The sequence below is a fragment of the Salvelinus namaycush genome, chromosome 24 (assembly GCF_016432855.1).
Source record: "Salvelinus namaycush isolate Seneca chromosome 24, SaNama_1.0, whole genome shotgun sequence".
Lineage (NCBI taxonomy): Eukaryota > Metazoa > Chordata > Actinopteri > Salmoniformes > Salmonidae > Salvelinus > Salvelinus namaycush.
Window position 1 is genome coordinate 7,225,185 of NC_052330.1, and position 22,331 is coordinate 7,247,515.

The window sequence follows — 22,331 nt, forward strand, 5'->3', positions numbered from 1 at the left end:
GTGGGCTGTATCACTTTGCTGTGTTTGTGCATGGCTGTACGCCTTTTATTTATTAGGTTGAAAGTAATATTGAATTGCGTGTGGGCATTCCTTGTCAAGTTACTGGACACTGTAAACACATAAACCAACCCAAGCCATGTAATTTATATGCTACGATTGGAGAAGAACACCCCTTCTTGTGTCCACGCCTTCTGGTGCAGTCAATGTACGGGTGAACTTCTGTGTTCTAATACAGTGCGCTGTCAACGACAGGATGGGAGTGAGTGAGTCTATGAAGGGTCTTCTATTCTACCTCTGCATCTGTAGTCATGTTTCTACTGTGGAAGCGTGGGAACTCACCCTGCTTCATACCAACGACGTCCACGCAAGGGTTGAGGAAACGAGCAACAGTTACGGCAAATGCACCAAGCCTCCGTGTTTTGCTGGTGTGGCAAGGAGGTTTACGAAAATACAGGAGATCCGGAGCCGGGAGAAGAACGTGATGCTGCTGGATGCAGGCGACCAATTTCAGGGAACCGTTTGGTTTAATGTATATAAGGGAGCCGAGGCTGCTTATTTTATGAATAAACTTGGCTACGATGCGATGGTAAGCAGTTTACATCATTCCAGTAGAATATTAATGTGGGCGACTGTATCATTTCATAACGGAGGGTGCTCTCTGGGTGACCACATTTAAAATACCCAAATGCGTGACAACAGGATGATTTGGCACGACATTCTCCGGACACTATCACTATTTCAAAATAGGCCATCATCACTGTCAATCGTGAATGATAATTCTAAACGTTTTACCCTCATGGGAATATCTGAATTTAGAATTTGTGAGCAAATTAGAGCAGATGGTTTTAAACGTCCAGTATTTTGTTTAAATAAAAGCACATTCTGCTTAGTGACGCGCGCTGTTATGTTTTGGCCATATATATTATTATATAAATATTTGTTTTACTATTCAGCTATCTAGCTAACCATCCTAAAATCTCATAACAAATGAGGTGGTGTTTTTGGTGTAACAGTAACGTTATACTACGCTGTGATGTTTGTATCCGATATGTAGAATACTAATGAATCATTATGATCTTCCAAGACATTGATTCAGCTTTGATCAAACTTTACTAAAGGACCACTGTTGTGAGAAGTGGCGGTGCGACGCTACCCCTGCTCAGCTGTATTGAACGAGCTAATTGAAGCGCACCAAGACAAGCCTACTCAAATACGTCGGGCAAAATTTGGCGACGCAGAATCTTGACCACATGTGTAGCTGGTTTATGAAAATCTGGAAATATGTGTCCAAGGAAACATTTTCTGGTTGGTGTAAGGGAATGTAAAACAGTTAGGAAATTATCCTTTTTAAAACGGGATTGAGTGAAGTAGCGGAGAATATGCTACCCTCACAAGTTTGAAGAAATTACCTTATACACTATCTTTCAGTTACTTACTTGGTAGCTCTTCGTCACAAGCACGCGTTGTGTAAGTATTATTGTTAGGTCTAACTGTCCTCTCCAAGCGTTGCCTGAATTTAGCCGAAAGGATTTGAGAAATGTGATATGATAGGCCTATGATATTGTCTGGCCTACCTCTCCTCTTGCACTATGCAGAATATCAGATCTCAACAACGATTGGAAAAATCTCCAACACAGCCTTTCTTAAAGTATGGGTCGCGACGTGTCAGAGTAAATGTATAATTATTTAGTGAATTGATTTGGCCAAGTGCAACTGCGGTCTCTGTTCAGTGCGCTCACTGCTTAGCAGCGGTCTCTGCTCAGTTTGGCAGCTGCCGGTGTGCTTCGCGGTTTACCAGATCTTTTTCTGGAGTTTTCTTGACGCTCACTCGGTGACACAAGCTGCAGCGCTGTCGTTTAACAGCAGGTGATGCGCTGTCAGCCACTGACTTGTCATTCCCACTCGCCAAATGGACTCATGCTAGCAACAAGTTCTGACTGAGCTCAATCGTCACGAAAAGCCAATACACCGATGAGTTCCTCTCTTTCATACACACTTTGAGAATTAACGAGGAGCTCCCTCAATGTGATTTGTGCGGGGAAGTCTTTAGTAACTTAATTTTATAAAAGGTGATGATAAGCATAAATAAGGGAATACTAACTCAGTGGTATTTGTGAGTTTCTCTTTCAAACAATCCCCTGGCCTTTTACACAGCTAATAGCTAACGTTATGCAAAGCAAGTTAGCTAGCTACTGATAGTTCAACCCTAAGTAACAGTACAGATGAAAAATGATCAGGCCTACTGTACATCTTACTGTAGAAATGATTGTTGGAAACAAGTCTAGGTTGGAACCGTTGTTGTCAAAATACAAGTCATTTTTATTCTGAACTGGAATAAACTGATTGAAGCAAGATACTTTTTGAGGCAAACACACAGTTCTGGGTTGTTCATCTACAGCAGGAAGCTGTCTCCTGCCTAACTGAGAAAGCACTAACGTTAGATGTTCTGGTCCTGTTTGGCTCCACATACCTATGTCAGTCAGGGTTCTCAACATTACCAGTACCACATCCTTATGATATTGTAATGAAACAGGCAGGGAGCAGGTCTCGAACCCTCGACCTTCTAGCCCGAAGTCCGGCGCGCTATCAACTGTGCCGCAAAAGCATGCTCAAACGGCAGAGTCGATTTCCGCGCTTATAAACCCATGGTCGTTACACTATATTTAAGCAATATATGGCCCATATACAATATGTGGTATATGGCCAATATGCTATGGCTAAGTGTAACGGATGTGAAATGGCTAGCTAGTAGCGGTGGTGCGCGCTAATAGCGTTTCAATTGGTTACGTCACTCGCTTTGAGACCTTGAAGTAGTGGTTCCCCTTACTCGGCAAGGGCCGCGGCCTTTGTGGAGCGATGGGTAACGATGCTTCGTGGGTGACTGTTGTTGATATGTGCAGAGGGTCCCTGGTCCCTAAACTGTTACATTGATGCTGTTGACCCGGATCACTGGTTGCTGCGGAAAAGGAGGAGGTTGAAAGGGGGGTGAGTGTAACGGATGTGAAATGGCTAGCTAGTTAGCGGTGGTGCGCGCTAATAGCGTTTCAATCGGTTATGTCACTCTCTTTGAGACCTTGAAGTAGTGGTTCCCCTTGCTCTGCATGAGGTTGGAATAATATTGTGAAAATGATGGTAATCCCCTTTCAGTGTAAGAGCTGTTTGAAAAGGCTGCCTGAAATGTCTGGCAGTTTTGGTGGGATGGAGTTTTGGCCATCCATTGTGACATCACCATGCGGTAACTCAGTTAATAAACCAATAAAAAAGAGTTATAAACCCCTACCAATAAAAGCTAATTTTCAGTTTTTCCCTCCCCACTCAGACCACTGCCACAGTCCGAGCAAAATTCTTGCTTGAGAAATTGCCCTTTGCTAAGAAGACCATTTTAATTGAAAACAATCACTGTAAGGTACTTCATTTTTACCCAGAAATGATTTAATAATGACATAAAAACAGCTACATTGGACCTTTTTGTCATGATTTTAAATTTGAGCATCATTATTTCTAAACTCAGCAAATAAAGAAACGTATCTTTTTCAGGACCGTGTCTTTTAAAGATAATTCTTAAAAATCCAAATAACTTCGCAGATCTTCATTGTAAAGGGTTTAAACACTGTTTCCCATGCTTGTTCAACGAACCATAAACAATTAATGAACATGCACCTGTGGAACGGTCGTTAAGACACTAACAGCTTACAGACGGTAGGCAATTAAGATCACAGTTATGAAAACTTAGGACACTAAAGAGGCCTTTCTACTAACTCTGAAAAACACCAAAATAAAGATGCCCAGGGTCCCTGCTCATCTGCGTAAACGTGCCTTAGGCATGCTGTAAGGAGGCATGAGGACTGCAGATGTGGCCAGGGCAATAAATTGCAATGTCCGTACTGTGAGACGCCTAAGACAGCGCAACAGGGAGACAGGACGGACATCGTCCTCGCAGTGGCAGACCACGTGTAACAACACCTGCACAGGATTGGTACATCCAAACATCACACCTGCGGGACAGGTACAGGATGGCAACAACAACTGCCCGAGTTACACCAGGAACGCACAATCCCTCCATCAGTTATCAGACTTTCCGCAATATGCTGAGAGAGGCTGGACTCATGGATTGTAGGCCTGTTGTAAGGCAGGTCCTCACCCCCAACAACGTCGCCTATGGGCACAAACCCACCATCGATGGACCAGACAGGAAGTGCTCTTCACTGACGAGTCACGGTTTTGTCTGAATGAGCGTTACACCGAGGCCTGTACTCTGGAGCGGGATCGATTTGGAGGTGGAGGGTCTGTCATGGTCTGGGGCGGTGTGTCACAGCATCATCGGACTGAACTTGTCATTGAAGGCAATCTCAACGCTGTGCGTTACAGGGAAGACATCCTCCTCCCTCACGTGGTACCCTTCCTGCAGGCTCATCCTGACATGACCCTCCAGCATGACAATGCCACCAGCCATACTGCTCGTTCTGTGCGTGATTTCCTGCAAGACAGGAATGTCAGTATTCTGCCATGGCCAGCGAAGAGCCCGGATCTCAATCCCATTGAGCACGTCTGAGGCCTGTTGGATCGGAGGGTGAGGGCTAGGGCCATTCCCCCCAGTAATGTCCTGGAACTTGCAGGTGCCTTGGTGGAAGAGTGGGGTAACATCTCACAGCAAGAACTGCCAAATCTGGTGCAGTCAACAAGGAGGAGATGCACTGCAGTACTTAATGCAGCTGGTGGCCACACCAGATACTGACTGTTACTTTTGACCCCCCCCCTGTTCAGGGACACATTATTCCATTTCTGTTAGTCACATGTCTGTGGAACTTGTTCAGTTTATGTCTCAGTTGTTGAATCTTGTTATGTTCATACAAATATTTACACATGTTAAGTTTGCTGAAAATTAACACAGTTGACAGTGAGAGGACATTTCTTTTTTTGCTGAGTTTATATAGTCAGGGATTCCCAACCCAGAGCTTCCCTCCTGTAGGTTTTTTGCTCTAACCCCAGTTGAGTTTATCAACCAGCTAATTATTAGAATCAGGTGTGCTTAATTAGGGTTGGAGTAAAAACCTAGGTTGCGTTCCAAACATTTAAAAGACACCCCCTATCCCCTCAGCCCTCAAATTAAGTGGACACTTACTTCTGATGACGTTTCATGACGTTTGACGAGTATACACCGCTCGCAAGGGGCGAGGGAGGAAGGAAGAAATTATTTTTAAATGGACCACTCTTGGCTGGAAATTCGTCACTCATTCATCCCTCTGATTGTGTTTTCAGCCACTGGTAACTTAAAAAAAAAAAAGAATTGCCTTTATTTAACCAGGTAGGCAAGTGGAGAACAAGTTCTCATTTACAATTGCAACCTGGCCAAGATAAAGCAAAGCAGTTCGACACATACAACAACACAGAGTTACACATGGAGTAAAACAAACATACAGTCAATAATACAGTAGAAAAATAAGTCTATATACAATGTGAGCAAATGAGGTGAGATAAGGAAGGTAAAGGCAAAAATAGACCATGGTGGCTAAGTAAATACAATATAGCAAGTAAAACACTGGAATGGTAGATTTGCAGTGGAAGAATGTGCAAAGTAGAAATATAAATAATGGGGTGCAAAGGAGCTAAATAAATAAATACAGTAGGGGAAGAGGTAGTTGTTTGGGCTAAATTATAGATGGGCTATGTACAGGTGCAGTAATCTGTGAGCTGCTCTGACAGCTGGTGCTTAAAGCTAGTGAGGGAGATAAGTGTTTCCAGTTTCAGAGATTTTTGTAGTTCGTTCCAGTCATTGGCAGCAGAGAACTGGAAGGAGAGGCGGCCAAACGAGGAATTGGCTTTGGGGGTGACCAGAGAGATATTCCTGCTGGAGCGCGTGCTGCACGTGGGTGCTGCTATGGTGACCAGCGAGCTGAGATAAGGGGGGACTCTACCTAGCAGGGTCTTGTAGATGACCTGGAGCCAGTGGGTTTGGCGACGAGTATGAAGCGAGGGCCAGCCAACGAGAGCGTACAGGTCGCAGTGGTGGGTAGTATATGGGGCTTTGGTGACAAAACAGATGGCACTGTGATAGACTGCATCCAATTTATTGAGTAGGGTATTGGAGGCTATTTTGTAAATGACATCGCCGAAGTCGAGGATCGGTAGGATGGTCAGTTTTATGAGGGTATGTTTGGCAGCATGACTGAAGGATGCTTTGTTGCGAAATAGGAAGCCAATTCTAGATTTAACTTTGGATTGGAGATGTTTGATTTGAGTCTGGAAGGAGAGTTTACAGTCTAATCAGACACCTAGGTATTTGTAGTTGTCCACATATTCTAAGTCAGAACCGTCCAGAGTAGTGATGCTGGACGGGCGGGCAGGTGCAGGCAGCGATCGGTTGAAGAGCATGCATTTAGTTTTACTTGTATTTAAGAGCAGTTGGAGGCCACAGAAGGAGAGTTGTATGGCATTGAAGCTCGTCTGGAGGGTTGTTAACACAGTGTCCAAAGAAGGGTCAGAAGTATACAGAATGGTGTCGTCTGCGTAGAGGTGGATCAGAGACTCACCAGCAGCAAGAGCGACATCATTGATGTATACAGAGAAGAGAGTCAGACCAAGATTTGAACCCTGTGGCACCCCCATAGAGACTGCTAGAGGCCCGGACAACAGGCCCTCCAATTTGACACACTGAACTCTATCAGAGAAGTACTTGGTGAACCAGGCGAGGCAATCATTTGAGAAACCAAGGCTGTTGAGTCTGCCGATGAGGATGTGGTGATTGACAGAGTCGAAAGCCTTGGCCAGGTCAATGAATACGGCTGCACAGTATTGTTTCTTATCGATGGCGGTTAAGATATCGTTTAGGACCTTGAGGTGCACCCATGACCAGCACTGAAACCAGATTGCATAGCGGAGAAGGTGCGGTGGGATTCGAAATGGTCAGTAATTTGTTTGTTGACTTAGCTCTCGAAGACCTTAGAAAGGCAGGGTAGGATAGATATAGGTCTGTCTACAGCTGCACCATCGAGAGCATCCTGACCGGTTGCATCACCGCCTGGAATGACAACTGCTCGGCATCTGACCGTAAGGCGCTACAGAGGGTAGTGCGTACGGCCCAGTACATCACTGGGGCCAAGCTTCCTGCCACCCAAGACCTATATAATAGGTGGTGTCAGAGGAAAGCCCATAAAATGATCAGAGACTCCAGTCACCCACGTCATAGACTGTTTTCTCTGATACTGCACGTCAAGTGGTACCGGAGCGCCAAGTCTAGGACCAAAAGGCTCCTTAACAGCTTCTAACCCCAAGCCATAAAACTGCTGAACAATTAATCAAATGGCCACCAAACTATGTACATTGACCCCCCCCCCCATTTGTTTTGTACACCGCTGCTACTCAAAGTTTATTATCTATGCACAGTAATTTCACCCCTATCTACATGTACAAATTACCTCAACTAACCTGCACCCCAGCACACTGTCTTGGTTACAGTACCCCCTATATAGCCTTGTTATTGTTATTTTATTGTTACTTTTTTTACATTTATTTTTTACTTTAGTTTATTTGGTAAATATTTTCTTAACTCTTCTTGAACTGCACTGTTGATTAAGGGCTTGTAAGTAGGCATTTCACGGTAAGGTCTACACTTGTTGTATTCGGCGCATGTGACAAAGTTTGATTTGATTTAATTATCAGGTAGAACAGAAAACCAGCAGGCTCTGGACCTCCATAGGGTAAGAGTTGAGTACCCTGCCCTATAGAGTGCACTATGTTTGACCAGGGCCCTTTTTGTTAAAAGTAGTACACTGTAAAGAGAATAAGAACAGGGTGCCATTTGGGATGCACCTTGGTGTATAGAGATATATTTTCCGTAGCGTCTTTAGGGATAGGGTACTCCGCGGTGTATTAATCTGTGACGTACAAGGGACAAGTAGCCTGGAGCAAGGTGTCAATGTAGTGGACAAGACTAGTCCAGACAAAGGTCTTCAATTCTCAGTGTGACACTGGCTGGGAATAATTGAAGCCATATTCATAATATGGTCAGGAAGCCTTCCCCAGGAGGACGCTAATTAGTCAGGTATAAAACAGATTTTTTTTTCTTTCCATCAGTTGTTGGTGGACATGCACTTACGTAGCAATTAGATGAAGAAAAACATTAGATAAACTCATCTAAAATGGACTTGGCAGCACAACAACACCAGAACAGTATGGTTGGTTGAACATTGTTGTTAATCGGGAAATGTTGTGGTTGACCTTTGCCTTTGTTTGTAACTTTATAGGCTCTGGGGAATCACGAGTTTGACAATAACGTGGAGGGACTTATCAAGCCATTTCTCCAGGAGGTGAAGTGCACAGTCCTCAGTGCTAACATCAAAGCAGATGACACACTTTCGCCACACATCAGCGGTCTTTATTTCCCATATAAGATATTTGATGTCGGCTCTCAGAAAGTGGGCGTGGTTGGATACACTTCAAAGGAAACACCTGCCCTGTCACAAACGGGTACAATTATGTTTTGACTTGATTAAGGTTTTGCTTGAAGTTTTAGCTTCTCTACATCCCCCCCCCCCCCCCCCCCTCTCTTAATGTATCTTCCTTTTATTCTCCCTCTATTCAGCTTCATATTCATGCATTCGCTCCTCTCCTCCTACTCTCGTCACAATAATCCATATTGATCGCTCTGTCCCGGTTGCTTCGTGTTTGTTCCCAATATTTACACTATGATTTTAATAATGCCTTCCTCTAGATCAGGGTGTCTCAAACTCGGTCGTCGGGACCGCAAGCGGTGCACGTTTTGTTTTTTGCCCTAGCACTACACAGCTGATTCAAATAATGAACTAATCGCCAAGCTTTGATCATTTGAATCAGCTGTGTAGTGTTAGGGCAAAAAAACAAAACGTGCACCACTTGGGGTCCTGAGGACCGAGTTTGGGAAACGCTGCCCCAGATACATTTGAATAATTTCCCTGATATAAAATGTATTTTTGTTCCATTCTGCTGCAGGACCTAACTTAGTGTTTGAGGATGAGATTGATGCCCTTCAGCCCCAGGTCGACAAACTCATCACCCTGGGGGTCAACAAGATCATCGCCCTCGGTCACTCTGGCTTCGTTACGGACAAAGAAATAGCCAGAAGGGTGAAGGGTGTGGATGTGGTCATTGGAGGACACAGCAACACATTTCTGTACACAGGTACGGTATGCATTGTTTACCACAGACTACTTTTGTTTAATATCTACAATCATAGTAATTTCATCTGCCAGCCAGGGCTGTCTCTGGGCTTGGGGACGAGGTTACAATCATAGGAGAGATTGTATTTCATCCGAACGAACACCATCTTTTTAACTGTCATAGGTTTTTGTGGAACCTACAGTTGATTCCCGAACTGAACATGCATGTGTCCAACCAAAGCACATAAATTCTGCCTTCAGTCCTGAAGGAAAAAGGCTTACTAATAGCTCAACCAACAACCACACCATGCTGTTTTTGCCACACAGGCAGTATATTACTTTATGCCTCAGCAGCTCTTGGTCTGTGATTTGAGGCCATCCACATCCTTAATTAGTGCAATATCAAAAAGCTGGAACAATGAGTATCTGCCACCTGTCTTACCTGATGCCGATCCTGGCCTTTTGTTTTGTGTGCGTCCCAAATGGCACTCCCTACAAAGAGATTAGGGTGCATTTTGGGATGTAGCCCCAGTTAGCTTGTGCTGTGCTGAGCTTTTTCCACAACCGCAGCCATGATTCATATTGGTTAGAATCAGTGTACTGGCTGGTTCCCATGCTTGCAAGTTCAGTACCTATGCTATGCTGTTTTTATTTTATTTTAAAGAGAGGACTCTGTGATGACTATAAGGATTCCCTTTGATGTGAGGCCTAAACTTTAGAAGAGTTCACTAAACCACAAACAGTAAGCCCTGTGTTCAGTAATTCCGGCTGTAAATAAGTGTAGTTCAGGCTGATGTGGTGGGAAAGTAAGAACATAAGAATCAAAGAAGTCTATGGCCTGGAGTCATTCCATTATACAGCAGCTGATTGAAACCCAGTCTATCTTAATGCATTCATACAGTTATTTAGGCGTTGTTTAATTGCTAGGCTGTTTTCTTAAGCATGATTACAATGCAACTGATGATTGATATAGAAAACATTCATTAATTCCATTGTTTACATTCACTGTTTCGATAGGAGAGAAACCTTCCTCTGAGGTTCCGGCAGGTCCTTACCCCGTCATGGTGAAATCAGAGGATGGGCGGGACGTCCCTGTGGTGCAGGCCTTTGCTTTTGGGAAATATCTGGGTTACCTCAAGGTGACATTTGATGAGGCTGGCAATGTGGTCCAGTCCACAGGCAACCCCATCCTGCTGGACAGCTCTGTACCAGAGGGTGAGTACAGTACTACTGAGTAACATGAGGTGAAGTTGCCAGTAAGTGTGTCTAAAATGGCACCCTATTCTCTACAGTCCACTACTTTTGAACAGAGCCCTATAGGCCCTTATCAAAAGTAGTATAGGAAATAGGGTTGCCATTTCAGACCTACACAGTGAAATGGACTTCCGATTGCATCAACAGTGCTGCTGTTATTTATATCACTTGTGACGTAAGTGTGAAAATAACAAGTTTGGTTTTCTTGACTCTGTATAGCATGGTGATACTGTCCTATGTTTTGTTTGTAATCATTTGAATGTCTGGTGGAGAACACTACTGAACATTACTGTGGACACATACCATCGTTGACCTTCTACTTCAGGCTTATATTTACTAATTCAATGAGAATGCGTTTCACTGTGTCTTAAGCATGAGTTCACTGTTACCAATCTGCTATTTATTAGAACTTTAACGTGAAGACTGGAATGGAAAAAAACTTGAGTACTTTAAATGAAATTATGGGCCGAAAGACAAATTCAATTCCATCTTCCATCGAATCAGATGGCTTATTCATCACAAAACCATTTGATGTTGCCAATTATTTTAATGATTATTTCATTGGCAAAGTGGGCAAACTTAGGCAGGAAAAGCCCATGACAAACAGTGAGCAATTATATTCATGTATAAAAAAACAAATGGAAGAAAAGCAGTGCAAGTTTGAATTGTGTGGGAGAGGTTGACAAATTATTAACAATCAATAATGACAAACCTCCTGGCATTGACAACTTAGATGGAAAGCTACGAAGGATGGTAGCTGACTCTATAGCCACTCCTATCTGTCATATCTTTAATCTGAGCCTAGTGGAAAGTCTTTGTCCTCAAGCCTGGAGGGAATTCAAAGTAATTCCGCAAACCCAAGAGTGGTAAAACGGCCTTGACTGGTTCTAACAGCAGACCAATAAGCTTGCTGCCAGCTCTTAGAAAACTGTTGGGAAAAATGGTGTTTGACCAAATACAATGCTATTTCTCTGTAAACAAATTAACAGACTTTCAGCATGCTTATAGAGAAGAGCACTCCACATGTACTGCACTGACACAAATTACTGATTGAAAGAAATTGCTAAGAAGATTGGGAGCTGTACTGTTAGATTTCAGTGCAGCCTTTGATATTATTGACCATAACCTGTTGTTGAGAACTTAAGTGCTTTGGCTTTTCAACCTCCGCTCTGAATCCACGATATGGCAATCTTTCTAATAGAACTCAAAGGGTTTTCTTTAATGGAAGCGTCTCTAATGTCAAGCATGTAAAGTGTGGTGTACCGCAGGGCAGCTCTCTAGACCCTCTACGCTTTTCTATTTTTACCAATGACCTGGCATTAAACAAAGCATGTGTGTCCGTGTATGCTGATGATTCAACCATATACACTGCTCAAAAAAATAAAGGGAACACTTAAACAACACAATGTAACTCCAAGTCAATCACACTTCTGTGAAATCAAACTGTCCACTTAGGAAGCAACACTGATTGACAATAAATTTAACATGCTGTTGTGCAAATGGAATACACAAAAGGTGGAAATTATAGGCAATTAGCAAGACACCCCCAATAAAGGAATGGTTCTGCAGGTGGTGACCACAGACCACTTCTCAGTTCCTATGCTTCCTGGCTGATGTTGCAAATGTGAATGTGCATGTGTCAGCATATGGTCTCACAAGGGGTCTGAGGATCTCATCTCGGTACCTAATGGCAGTCAGGCTACCTCTGGCGAGCACATGGAGGGCTGTGCGGCCCCACAAAGAAATGCCACCCCACACCATGACTGACCCACCGCCAAACCGGTCATGCTGGATGATGTTGCAGGCAGCAGAACGTTCTCCACGGCGTCTCCAGACTCTGTCACGTCTGTCACATGTGCTCATGTGCTCAGTGTGAACCTGCTTTCATCTGTGAAGAGCACAGGGCGCCAGTGGCGAATTTGCCAATCTTGGTGTTCTCTGGCAAATGCCAAACGTCCTGCACGGTGTTGGGCTGTAAGCACAACCCCCACCTGTGGACGTCGGGCCCTCATACCACCCTCATGGAGTCTGTTTCTGACCGTTTGAGCAGACACATGCACATTTGTGGCCTGCTGGAGGTCATTTTGCAGGGCTCTGGCAGTGCACCTCCTTGCACAAAGGCGGAGGTAGCGGTCCTGCTGCTGGGTTGTTGCCCTCCTACGGCCTCCTCCACGTCTCCTGATGTACTGGCCTGTCTCCTGGTAGCGCCTCCATGCTCTGGACACTACGCTGACAGACACAGCAAACCTTTTTGCCACAGCTCGCATTGATGTGCCATCCTGGATGAACTGCACTACCTGAGCCACTTGTGTGGGTTGTAGACTCCGTCTCATGCTACCACTAGAGTGAGAGCACCGCCAGCATTCAAAAGTGACCAAAACATCAGCCAGGAAGCATAGGAACTGAGAAGTGGTCTGTGGTCACCACCTGCAGAACCATTCCTTTATTGGGTGTGTCTTGCTAATTGCCTATAATGTCCACCTTTTGTCTATTCCATTTGCACAACAGCATGTGAAATTTATTGTCAATCAGTGTTGCTTCCTAAGTGGACAGTTTGATTTCACAGAAGTGTGATTGACTTGGAGTTACATTGTGTTGTTCAAGTGTTCCCTTAATTTTTTTGAGCAGTGTATGCATCAGCAACCACAGCTAATGAAGTCACTGAAACCCTCAGGAGTTGCAATCTGTTTTGGAATGGGTGGCCAGGAATAAACTGGTCCTGAACATCTCTAAAACTAAGAGCATTGTATTTGGTACAAATCATTCCTTAAGTGCTAGACCTCAGCTGAATCTGGTAATGAATGGTGTGGCTGTTGAGCAAGTTGAGGAGACTACAATCCAAGGTAACGCCAAGTAATTTAAACTGTCATGGTCAAAACATATAGATTCAAAGGTTGCATAGATGGGGAGAGGCCTAGCCGTAATAAAAAGATGCTCTGCTTTTTTGACACAACACTCCAAAAAGCAAGTTCTGCAGGCTCCAGTTTTGTCTAATCTTGATTGTCCAGTGCTGCAAGGAAAGACATAGTTAAGATGCAGCTGGCCCAGAACCGAGTGGCATGTGTTGCTCTTAATTGTAATCAGAGGGCTAATATTAATACTATGCATGCCAGTCTCTCTCTTGGCTAAGAGTTGAGGAGAGACTGACTGCATCTCTTCTTCTTATAACATGTTGAAAATCCCAAATTGTTTGCATAGTCAATTTACACATAGCTCTGACACACACTTATCCCACCAGACATGCCACAAGGGGTCTTTTCATAGTCCCCAAATCCAGAACAAATTCAAGAAAACGTACAGTATTATATAGAGCCCTTATTGCATGGAACTTCCTTCCATCTCATATTGCTCAAATAAACATCAAACCTGGTTTAAAAAAGATAAAGCAACACCTCGCGGCCCAACGCCTCTCCCTTATTTGACCTAGATAGTTTGTGTGTATGCATTGATATGTAGGCTACATGTGCCTTTTTTTTTATGTAGTTCTGTCCATGAGCTGTTCTTGTCTAATCTGTATTATGTTTTGTGTGGACCCCAGGAAGAGTAGCTGCTACTTTTGCAACAGCTAATGGGGATCCTAATAAAATACCTTTGACATTAAAGTAGAAATTGTGCACCAATATTGAATTTTAAAAGCCTGTTCTGTTAAACGACGTGCACTTTAATATAGACACATGGAGAATTCAATAAATATTTTTAATATGAATAAAGGCTTGCTAAAGTGCCAAAATTCAGCATCTGTCAAACCTGTCACTTCTAGGAAGATTTTAATCCACTGTCTCCAAGTTTCACCATCATTGTAAAGCCCTAGTTATTTATATTCTTCGACAGTCACTTCTGAAGATCATTATTTATTTAATGTGATTAGTGATTCATTTACATCTGTCCCTTATTTTAAGGTGAACTGAACTCTCGTTTTAAAAAGGTGAAACTATTCCATTGAACATCGAATAGTCAAATCAGAGTAAAAGCAGGTGAGCAAGTTCTACTCTTTTTGGCCATTTTCTGGTGGAAAACTGAGCGGGTCAAGCATAACACATCAACCTAGTAACCCAGCTAGCACAGTGGATCTGGGCCGATTCCGGGTGAGAGTCAGACTCGGCCGACGTCATGTGGCCTGAGTCTGGGCTGCCTTCGGCAGTATTACTTTGTGCAAGGCAATTGATAAGCATTAATTTTGTGGCTGGAGCCTCCCGAGTGGGGGAGCGGTCTAAGACACTGCATCGCAGTGCAAACTGCGTTGCCACAGATGCTAGTTCGATACCCGTGCCAGCCACGACCGGGAGACCCATGAGGCAACGCACAATTGGCCCAGAGTCGTCCGAGTTAGGGGAGGGTTTGGCCGGCCGGGATGTCCTTGTCCCATCGTGCTGTAGCGACTCCTGTGGCGGGTCAGGCGCACGCACGCTGACACGGTCACCAGGTGTACGGTGTTTCTTCCGACATACTTTTTCTTTTGAGTGGATGGGTATAATTTGTATGCATAAAATGTATAATAGTAATTTAGTATACAGTCATTTAAATTTGCATCGGGCCGCTTCTGGGGGAATTCTGGTAAGATGCCGGCAAAGTTGACTGAATTCCAGTAGATGGAAATGGCCCGATGTACTTGGGCCGATTCTGGGCAGTCATTCATTTTGATTCCGGGCCAAGTGCAACACCCGATTCTGGGATGACTCAATCAGTTCCAGCCCCCCAGAAGAGGTCTAGTTTTGGGCTGAATTTTTACATTTATTTTAGTTTTTTTCTCCATTGCTAGCTGGGTACCCGTAGGCTAGAAATGTTTTAAATCTGTCTGTTTTGTGAAGCTTGCATTCAATTGCCACTCCCTGTTGCACACAAGCTTCCATTCCCCGTGTCACAAGTTTCTTTATCATCAACACTTTATTTGGCACTTACAATAGTCATTTTATTTAACCTCTTGAGATGGGGAAAACATGTCATTTTAAAATGTTCATCATGACCGAATGTTAAATTGAGGTGAAATCAAGTTACACTTCTCAAAAGGCACTGAATCAACCCAGTAACTGCATATGATTTCCTCTTGTCAGACCCCAGTATTCTTGCTGACGTAAACGAGTGGAAAAAGGCCCTGGCAAATTACTCCTCCCAGTATGTGGGGGAGACCCTGGTGTATCTCAATGGAACGTTTGAAGAGTGCAGGTTCCGAGAGTGCAACTTGGGAAACCTAATCTGCGACGCTATGGTGAGTTAATAGTACCCAGGACAGCTACCCAAACCTGGTACCTTTTCGGTCAGTCTGTAGCCTACTGATGAAATCCTGTTATTTTGCTGTAGGTACACCACAACATTAAATATGCAGATGAGCTTCAGTGGAACCATGTCAGCTCCTGCATCGTCCAAGGGGGATCAATACGGTCATCCATAGATGAACGCAGCCGAAATGGTGAGTGTATGCCTTTTTTATGGGGCTGTTTCCCGGACACAGATTAAGCTTAGTCCTGGACAATAGCAGAAAATTCAATGGAGATTCTCCATTGAGCCTGTGTTTTTTGTTGTCCAGGAAACTAGCCTTGTGTGTTTGCCATTTCTGGGGGTTTTCCCTCAATGTGGAAACTGAGTGAAATCTATTTTGTTAGGTTCCATCACGATGGAAGACCTGATTGCTGTGTTGCCGTTTGGAGGCACCTATGATCTGGTGCAGCTGAAGGGCTCCACTCTGAGGAAAGCTTTTGAGCACTCTGTCAGGAGATATGGAGGGAGCACAGGGGAATTCCTTCAAGTATCAGGTATCAGTCTGTTTCATTTTCATTGGTAAAGAGGGTCATAATGTGACCTAAACCAGTTGACATCCGGTACTTGTCTCCAGCTATCTAGCCCCAAGAACCTGTGCACCTACATTGAATGTACTATTGTTTTGCTTTTCCCTCTTAGTCAAACTACATGGAGAGGAATGAGGACAAGTGTTTGACTGACTTTATTTCACTCCTATAATCTCAATAGGATTCCATGTAGAGTATGATATGTCAAGGCCCCCAGGGGAACGTGCCAGGAGTATCAGTGTGATCTGTACGAACTGCCGGGTGCCCGTCTATGAGCCACTGGACGACAGCAGACTATACAAGGTGGTCCTGCCCTCCTACCTGGTGGAAGGAGGAGACGGATTCTCCATGATCAAAGAGGAGAAGCTAAAACACGACAGTGGTGAGCTCACAGAATTGAATAGATTAGAACACTAAGGGTGCCATTGGAGACAACCAATTCCCTGTATAGTGCACCAGGATTGGGGTCAATTCAGAAAGTAAACCAAATTCTACATTTTCCTCAAAGCATTAAGAGAGAATTGAAGTTGGAATTTCAGCGTACTTCCTGAATTGTCTGCAATCTGAAATGTAATTGACCCCAACCCTGTAGTCCACTAAATAAGGAATAGGCCAGGGTGCCTTTTGGGACGCAGATAATGTATCTCTAGGGATGAGCGCCTTTCTGCAGACTCACATGAACAGGAACGCCTTGAGCATTTTCTGTTGCACTGTGGTTGCACAACTATTACTTAACCAACAACTTATCTGGTAACTGGTTCATGGGGGTTGAAGATAGTTTCTCTTACAGGTGACATGGACATTTCGGTGGTGGCCAGCTACATTACTGAGAGGAAGAAGGTGCATCCAGCTGTAGAAGGACGTATCAAGATTTCCAACTCAAATTCAGGAGGATCTGGACACACAACTCTGTTAATCCTGATAGGGCTGGTGATGGCTCTGTCTAGGAGCCTATGAGATCCCTGCCTGCAACGCTAGCTCGCCATTGGATGTGTTCTTCTCAGCATCCAAGGGAAGAGCTCAACTCTAGTTAGACTAACTAGAGTACAAATTTGAAGGACATTGGTGAAATATCCATTAACAAGCTGCTTAGAAATTTCTATGTAAATTACACACTGGACTCCTCTACAGGTTTTGCTTTGTCAAGTCTCATGTACAGTAACTGCTGTCACGCTCTTGCTCAGAAATTCTGTTTATATAATAGTACCACATACAGTGCAAACTTCAGCAGAGATGGAAACAGATGACCACTGCCTGTTTTAATGTGTGCACTGGGCAGAGTATGCTTGCTTAACCAGCATTAGTTTATGGGAGAAGATATACAAACAACAAGCTCTGTGGGACCAGAGAGGTATCTCAAAAGGAGATAAACGAGTTGGTGATCAACCTTGTGTAAATATTTATAGTATTCTTTACAGGGCAAATTAGCGACTTTTTTATGGTCATGAACGCTATAAAATCTGATTAGGACTTTACTAAAGTTGGTTAGCTTGTTTCAAATCCCCCTCTGTTAATTCTAGAGAAATACATTGAGAACCAAAGAGGTCATGTAAATAGCCTATGTGAAATGTAATGTTTTATATTTGGCTTTGTTGTGATATTGAAATAAGCTTGATAGCAGTACATTTAGACAGATATCTCTGATCTTGAACTGGCTCATAAAAAAAAAAAGTACAATGCCTCATTCCATCTAATGTAGCATTTCAAAAAGGAAACAATATGAAGTGACTCAATTGAGTGAGGGGTGTGGCTTTGCTGCTCTCACCATTGATCAGAACTGTTTCAAGGCAGAGTAGTATTCTGAGGAAAAGGAACACTTGCTCCCACAGGCTTTACAGGTGCCAGCCATTCATCTCCACCCACCGCTGGCACCAGTGGACTGGGAATGCACGTGGTATTACCATGGAAAGTATCTCCTTTCCACAGTGGGAGAAACAAGATTCCAAGGGAGGGCAGATGGAAATGTATTAGGACACAACCTCAATTTAGAAAACTGAGAAGCTGACTTGGATGTGAGAAACTAAACATGCCCCTAACCACAGGTCTAAGCTCAGCTTATTGCTCCAGCCTCCATCTCTGCTGTAAAAATACACAAATTAAACCATAGTTACCATACAAAACACATACAGTCTGGATAACCATCATCTCACGAAGGGAAGACCTCTTACATTGACACATCAAGATGGACCTATGTGCAGCAGTCAGCAAGGAATTATTTAAGCCAGATAAAATATGACCACCCTGTAAAATCAATAAATATACTTTATTATTGTACATTGGAATGTTGATAAGATCCCAGAGACATTGGAATTTGCACTGCACTTTCGTTCCAGGGAAGGGAAGCGTGCTGTTATCTACATCCACTGGTTACTATCGGCCGATGGCTCTCTCTGTCCCTGCTGAATAGACAACATTGTCACGGTATCCGCAGGAAGGTACACAAACTACATCCTGGTACCTTCCTACTTTATAAATAAGCGTGTCTAAATAGTTTGGAAAAGACATGGTTGGCTTGTGTATCCGATTCTTAGGAATTTACCTTGCCGAGCTCTGGAAACAGTTCTTCGACAGCAATATCCATCAGAACGTAAGTCATCTGAGGGGCAGAGGACAGAAACAAGAGAAAAAACAGATAATGCACCATGAGACCTTGGCTGCAGAGAAAATTGTCTCCTTGTTTGGCTTTCAGCTTTACCTGCTTGTTAAGAAGTGGCTGCTGAAAACCGTCAAAGAGAAGCCTGATGCCCTCGTATTTGGCCTCCTGTCCGATGCACTTTTCCACAAAGTCTATGAGGTGAAAAGACAAAGACATCAATACAGTACAACTGAGGCCCACTTTATCCATAAAAACTCAACTATACCTTTGGCAGGTGATTCCATCAAATTATTACTATTTCCATGGATGATGCCATTGCACTTGTTCAACATGCAGCGTTTCTGCCAGGACATGCTTTCAAAAGTAGGACCAGGCTTCCAGAGATTAGAATGAAACCGATAAATCAGGGAGTGTGTCCCAAAATGGCATCCAATTCCCTTTATAGTGCACTACTTTTGACCAGGGCCCATAGGGGCATATGCACAGGCAATGGGACTTATTGATATGATGAAATGGAAAATATCTGGGCTTGGAGAAAACTATTCTCTGTGTCTGGATGTCATTTGTCAACACAATGTAATAAAACAGAACTTGCTCGGTGGCTAATGAACTGTGGTTAAGACATGAATCCATCATGCTGAGAGCTAGATATCTTGTGTAGAGAGTGCATACTGGATCTGTGCAACAGTTGGAAGCAGATGGATACAGCAAAAGAATACTAGAGAACATATCAGTTGTCAGCCAATGCTTGGTAGCCTGAGTTCCAGTCTGTTTGTATGTAATAACAATTTGGTGGGTGCTTATATTTTCTTATTTCACGCATGTGTGAATTGGAAATGTTTTTTGCATATCCCAACTCCCCCTGAGACACCGTCGGCGAGTGCCAGTCTGATTCTGCTATCATACCAACTCCTTGTCATATCATGCCATGACCAGGCTAAAAGCTTGGATCGAACCTGGCAAATAATTCATCATCTCTTCGAATGCCTTCTTGGCTCTTCTCTGCTTGTCTCCTGTAGCGAGTTCCTCACTGGTCTCACAGAACACAGCATCTAAGATTGGGCAGAAAACATCATCATGAGTCTGGGAGAAGTGGATCAAGGCAAGGCAATTCCAGAACATAATGGACAGGAATTCACAACAACAACATAGTGAGATTGGCTAAGCACTGAAGTGGAACAGCAACATCTAAAGTGATTGTGTGTATTGCCCTAAAACCCTTTGGTGGAGCCTTAGGAAGGAAATAGGAGGGGTTGGGGAAGAAAAACAGTCAAAAGGTTTATAAAGGGGGAAACATTACTGAAGAAAAACGCACACATTCACCATACCTCTGAGCATGGTGACGAGAGAGACGACATGGTGTTCCTGCAGGATTATGTCCCGTTTGTGCTGGATGTAGTTATCCATGTAGGCCTCCAGCGTGTTCTTGAACAAGATCCGTCCCCCTGACAGGATGTGGTGCAACCAGTCTGGCATGTGGAACACCACTCGACCTGTCAGTCAAACAATCATTTCGTTACATGAGCAGTTGTCACAAACACAGCACCAAACACAATGAGAAGAATCATGGCTGGGCAATAGGTGGCTACAACTAGCGCTGTGACGGTCACAATTCTGTTTGTACACTTGCTTGCATGAATATGGTTCTTAATAAAAGCTATTTTAAAAAGCCATTACACTTTGTTATTATCATCATTCCATTTCATTATTATTATTAAGGTTACTTATAAATATGAATCACCAAATTAAGAAATGCCAGGTTGGAGAGTGTCGCATTTTCGTATTGACAACGTTAATGGAGACAAAATAAATATATGCCTACTTTGTCCTTGTGTTGGCTTTTCTGCATACCATTTATTTTTATATACAGATCCTATTTTGATGCACAAAACGATTCAAATAAAGCCGATGGGTTTCCTCACGCTTTTTCCGAAATATTCGCATTACGTCACAAACCCTGCTGCTGTCATTAGATGGCATTGGCATATGTTCTTCAGAGAGAGGATGCCGTAATGAGAAAAATGAGGTAGCCTAAGCTACAGAAAGTCAAATCAATCAAAGCAAATAGGCCTTTTACAAGATTAAATCATGACAGGAGTATTTGATTTTTATTAAAAGAGAGAGTTCAGATGGGCTACTTGAGGAAACTTTCTGAATGGGCATATAGGCCTATAGAGAGAATCAGCGAACTCACACGCACACCCCTCTTTATATCTTTTAAAAAACAAAAACAATTGCAATAATAAATACACGCAACATAGCCTATTTATCATTGGGGGGGAAAGTACTGGAAAGGTGAAGGTAAAAAAAACATTACTAAGAAGCCCAGCTGGGCACTTTCCTACATTTGACATTTACAAGAAGCAGGCTAGGTACTTCTATGTGTGCTCAGGCGCCCACGCTCCGTCAACATTAACAGGACAGAGAAACCAGACAAATGCTCATTGCTCACATGGTGCACGTAAACGATGGCATGAAATCAACCAAAACTTTATTCTGTAGCAGGTTGTGAACTCTGCAAACAACGTTTCCACTCCAAGAATGAAATTACTGTAATTAATACATGTATTAACAGAAATTAATGTAACCAAATGACAGGGATTAATAGTAAATTGCCGGTTTTACAAACGGTTGGCTACCACATGGGCATTCATAAAAGTGCATTGCGGGCAAAACTGTATAGTTTAGGCTACTATTCTACTCTGCAGGGATAGGATGGCATAATTTTTTTGTCGTCTCGCTTAGGTTGGCATATCAGCCAGGACCGGGCCTGATCAGCGTTGATTAGTCTATAAATTAAATAAAGATTGTTATTATATCATACCAGGTTGGAGAGGATTGGCGCATTGTCCATTTTTTTGCACAACATTAGCGCATTCTAGGCCTCAGAGCCAGATTAATCTTGGCAACTGCTGTTGAATAACTAATGAATAGTCAAACACAAACCTTTTTTAAAAGACACGATTTATTTATTTACTAGCAAACAAATACGTGCAATGTATAACAAGAAAGTCCACAAATCAAGCAATTTTTTTACTGAAGTGTCATAGCCTATAATGCTGTACACTCCTGCTCATCTAGTGATTAGCTGCTGTAGCATCAAAGGACAGATGGAAATAGGAGATGTAAAACGTTTAATAGACATACTAAGTTACAGAAACAATTCCTTATAATCAATAGTAAACACTCCCGCTATTAGGTCAAGTGTATCTACATCTCCTTTGCACCCCAGTATCTCTACTTGCACATTCATCTCATGCACATCTACCATTCCAGTGTTTAATTAATATATTGTAATTACTTCACCACCATGGCCTATTTATTGCCTTACCTCTTTTATCCTACCTCATTTGCACTCACTGTATACAGACTTTCTGTTTTCTTTTTTTCTACTGTATTATTGACTGTATGTTTTGTTTATTCCATGTGTAACTCTGTTGTTGTATGTGTCGAATTGCTATGCTTTATCTTGGCCAGGTCGCAGTTGCAAATGAGAACTTGTTCTCAACTAGCCTACCTGGTTAAATAAAGGTGAAATACAAAATAAACATGAAAATAAAGTTC

The 22,331-nt window shown here is 43.1% G+C and overlaps 2 protein-coding genes across 5 annotated transcripts in view; one reads left to right on the forward strand and one right to left on the reverse strand.

Annotated features, from left to right (window-relative positions):
- The first annotated feature begins 225 nt into the window (after nt 1–225).
- On the forward strand, nt 226–20,440 carry nt5e (5'-nucleotidase, ecto (CD73)). The gene is made up of 9 exons (XM_038963010.1): nt 226–586; nt 8,244–8,466; nt 8,968–9,156; nt 10,152–10,349; nt 15,440–15,594; nt 15,687–15,795; nt 15,989–16,138; nt 16,353–16,553; nt 16,962–20,440. Exons 1-9 carry the CDS (start codon nt 254–256, stop codon nt 17,126–17,128), a joined length of 1,725 nt encoding a protein of 574 aa, XP_038818938.1. The 5' UTR covers nt 226–253; the 3' UTR covers nt 17,129–20,440.
- Nucleotides 18,416–22,331, reverse strand: part of LOC120019642 (sorting nexin-14-like) — a 28,985-nt gene continuing 25,069 nt past the window's right edge. For 3 of the 4 annotated variants that reach the window (XM_038963001.1, XM_038963004.1, XM_038963003.1), the window contains 5 exons: nt 20,096–20,260; nt 19,724–19,819; nt 18,867–18,958; nt 18,711–18,767; nt 18,416–18,570 (listed from right to left, as the gene is read on the reverse strand). In XM_038963001.1, coding sequence (XP_038818929.1) covers nt 18,526–18,570; nt 18,711–18,767; nt 18,867–18,958; nt 19,724–19,819; nt 20,096–20,260 — 455 coding nt within the window. In that variant the 3' untranslated portion in view covers nt 18,416–18,525. The remainder of the gene's footprint in view (nt 18,571–18,710; nt 18,768–18,866; nt 18,959–19,723; nt 19,820–20,095; nt 20,261–22,331) is intronic. The other variant, XM_038963002.1, reaches the window with a different exon arrangement.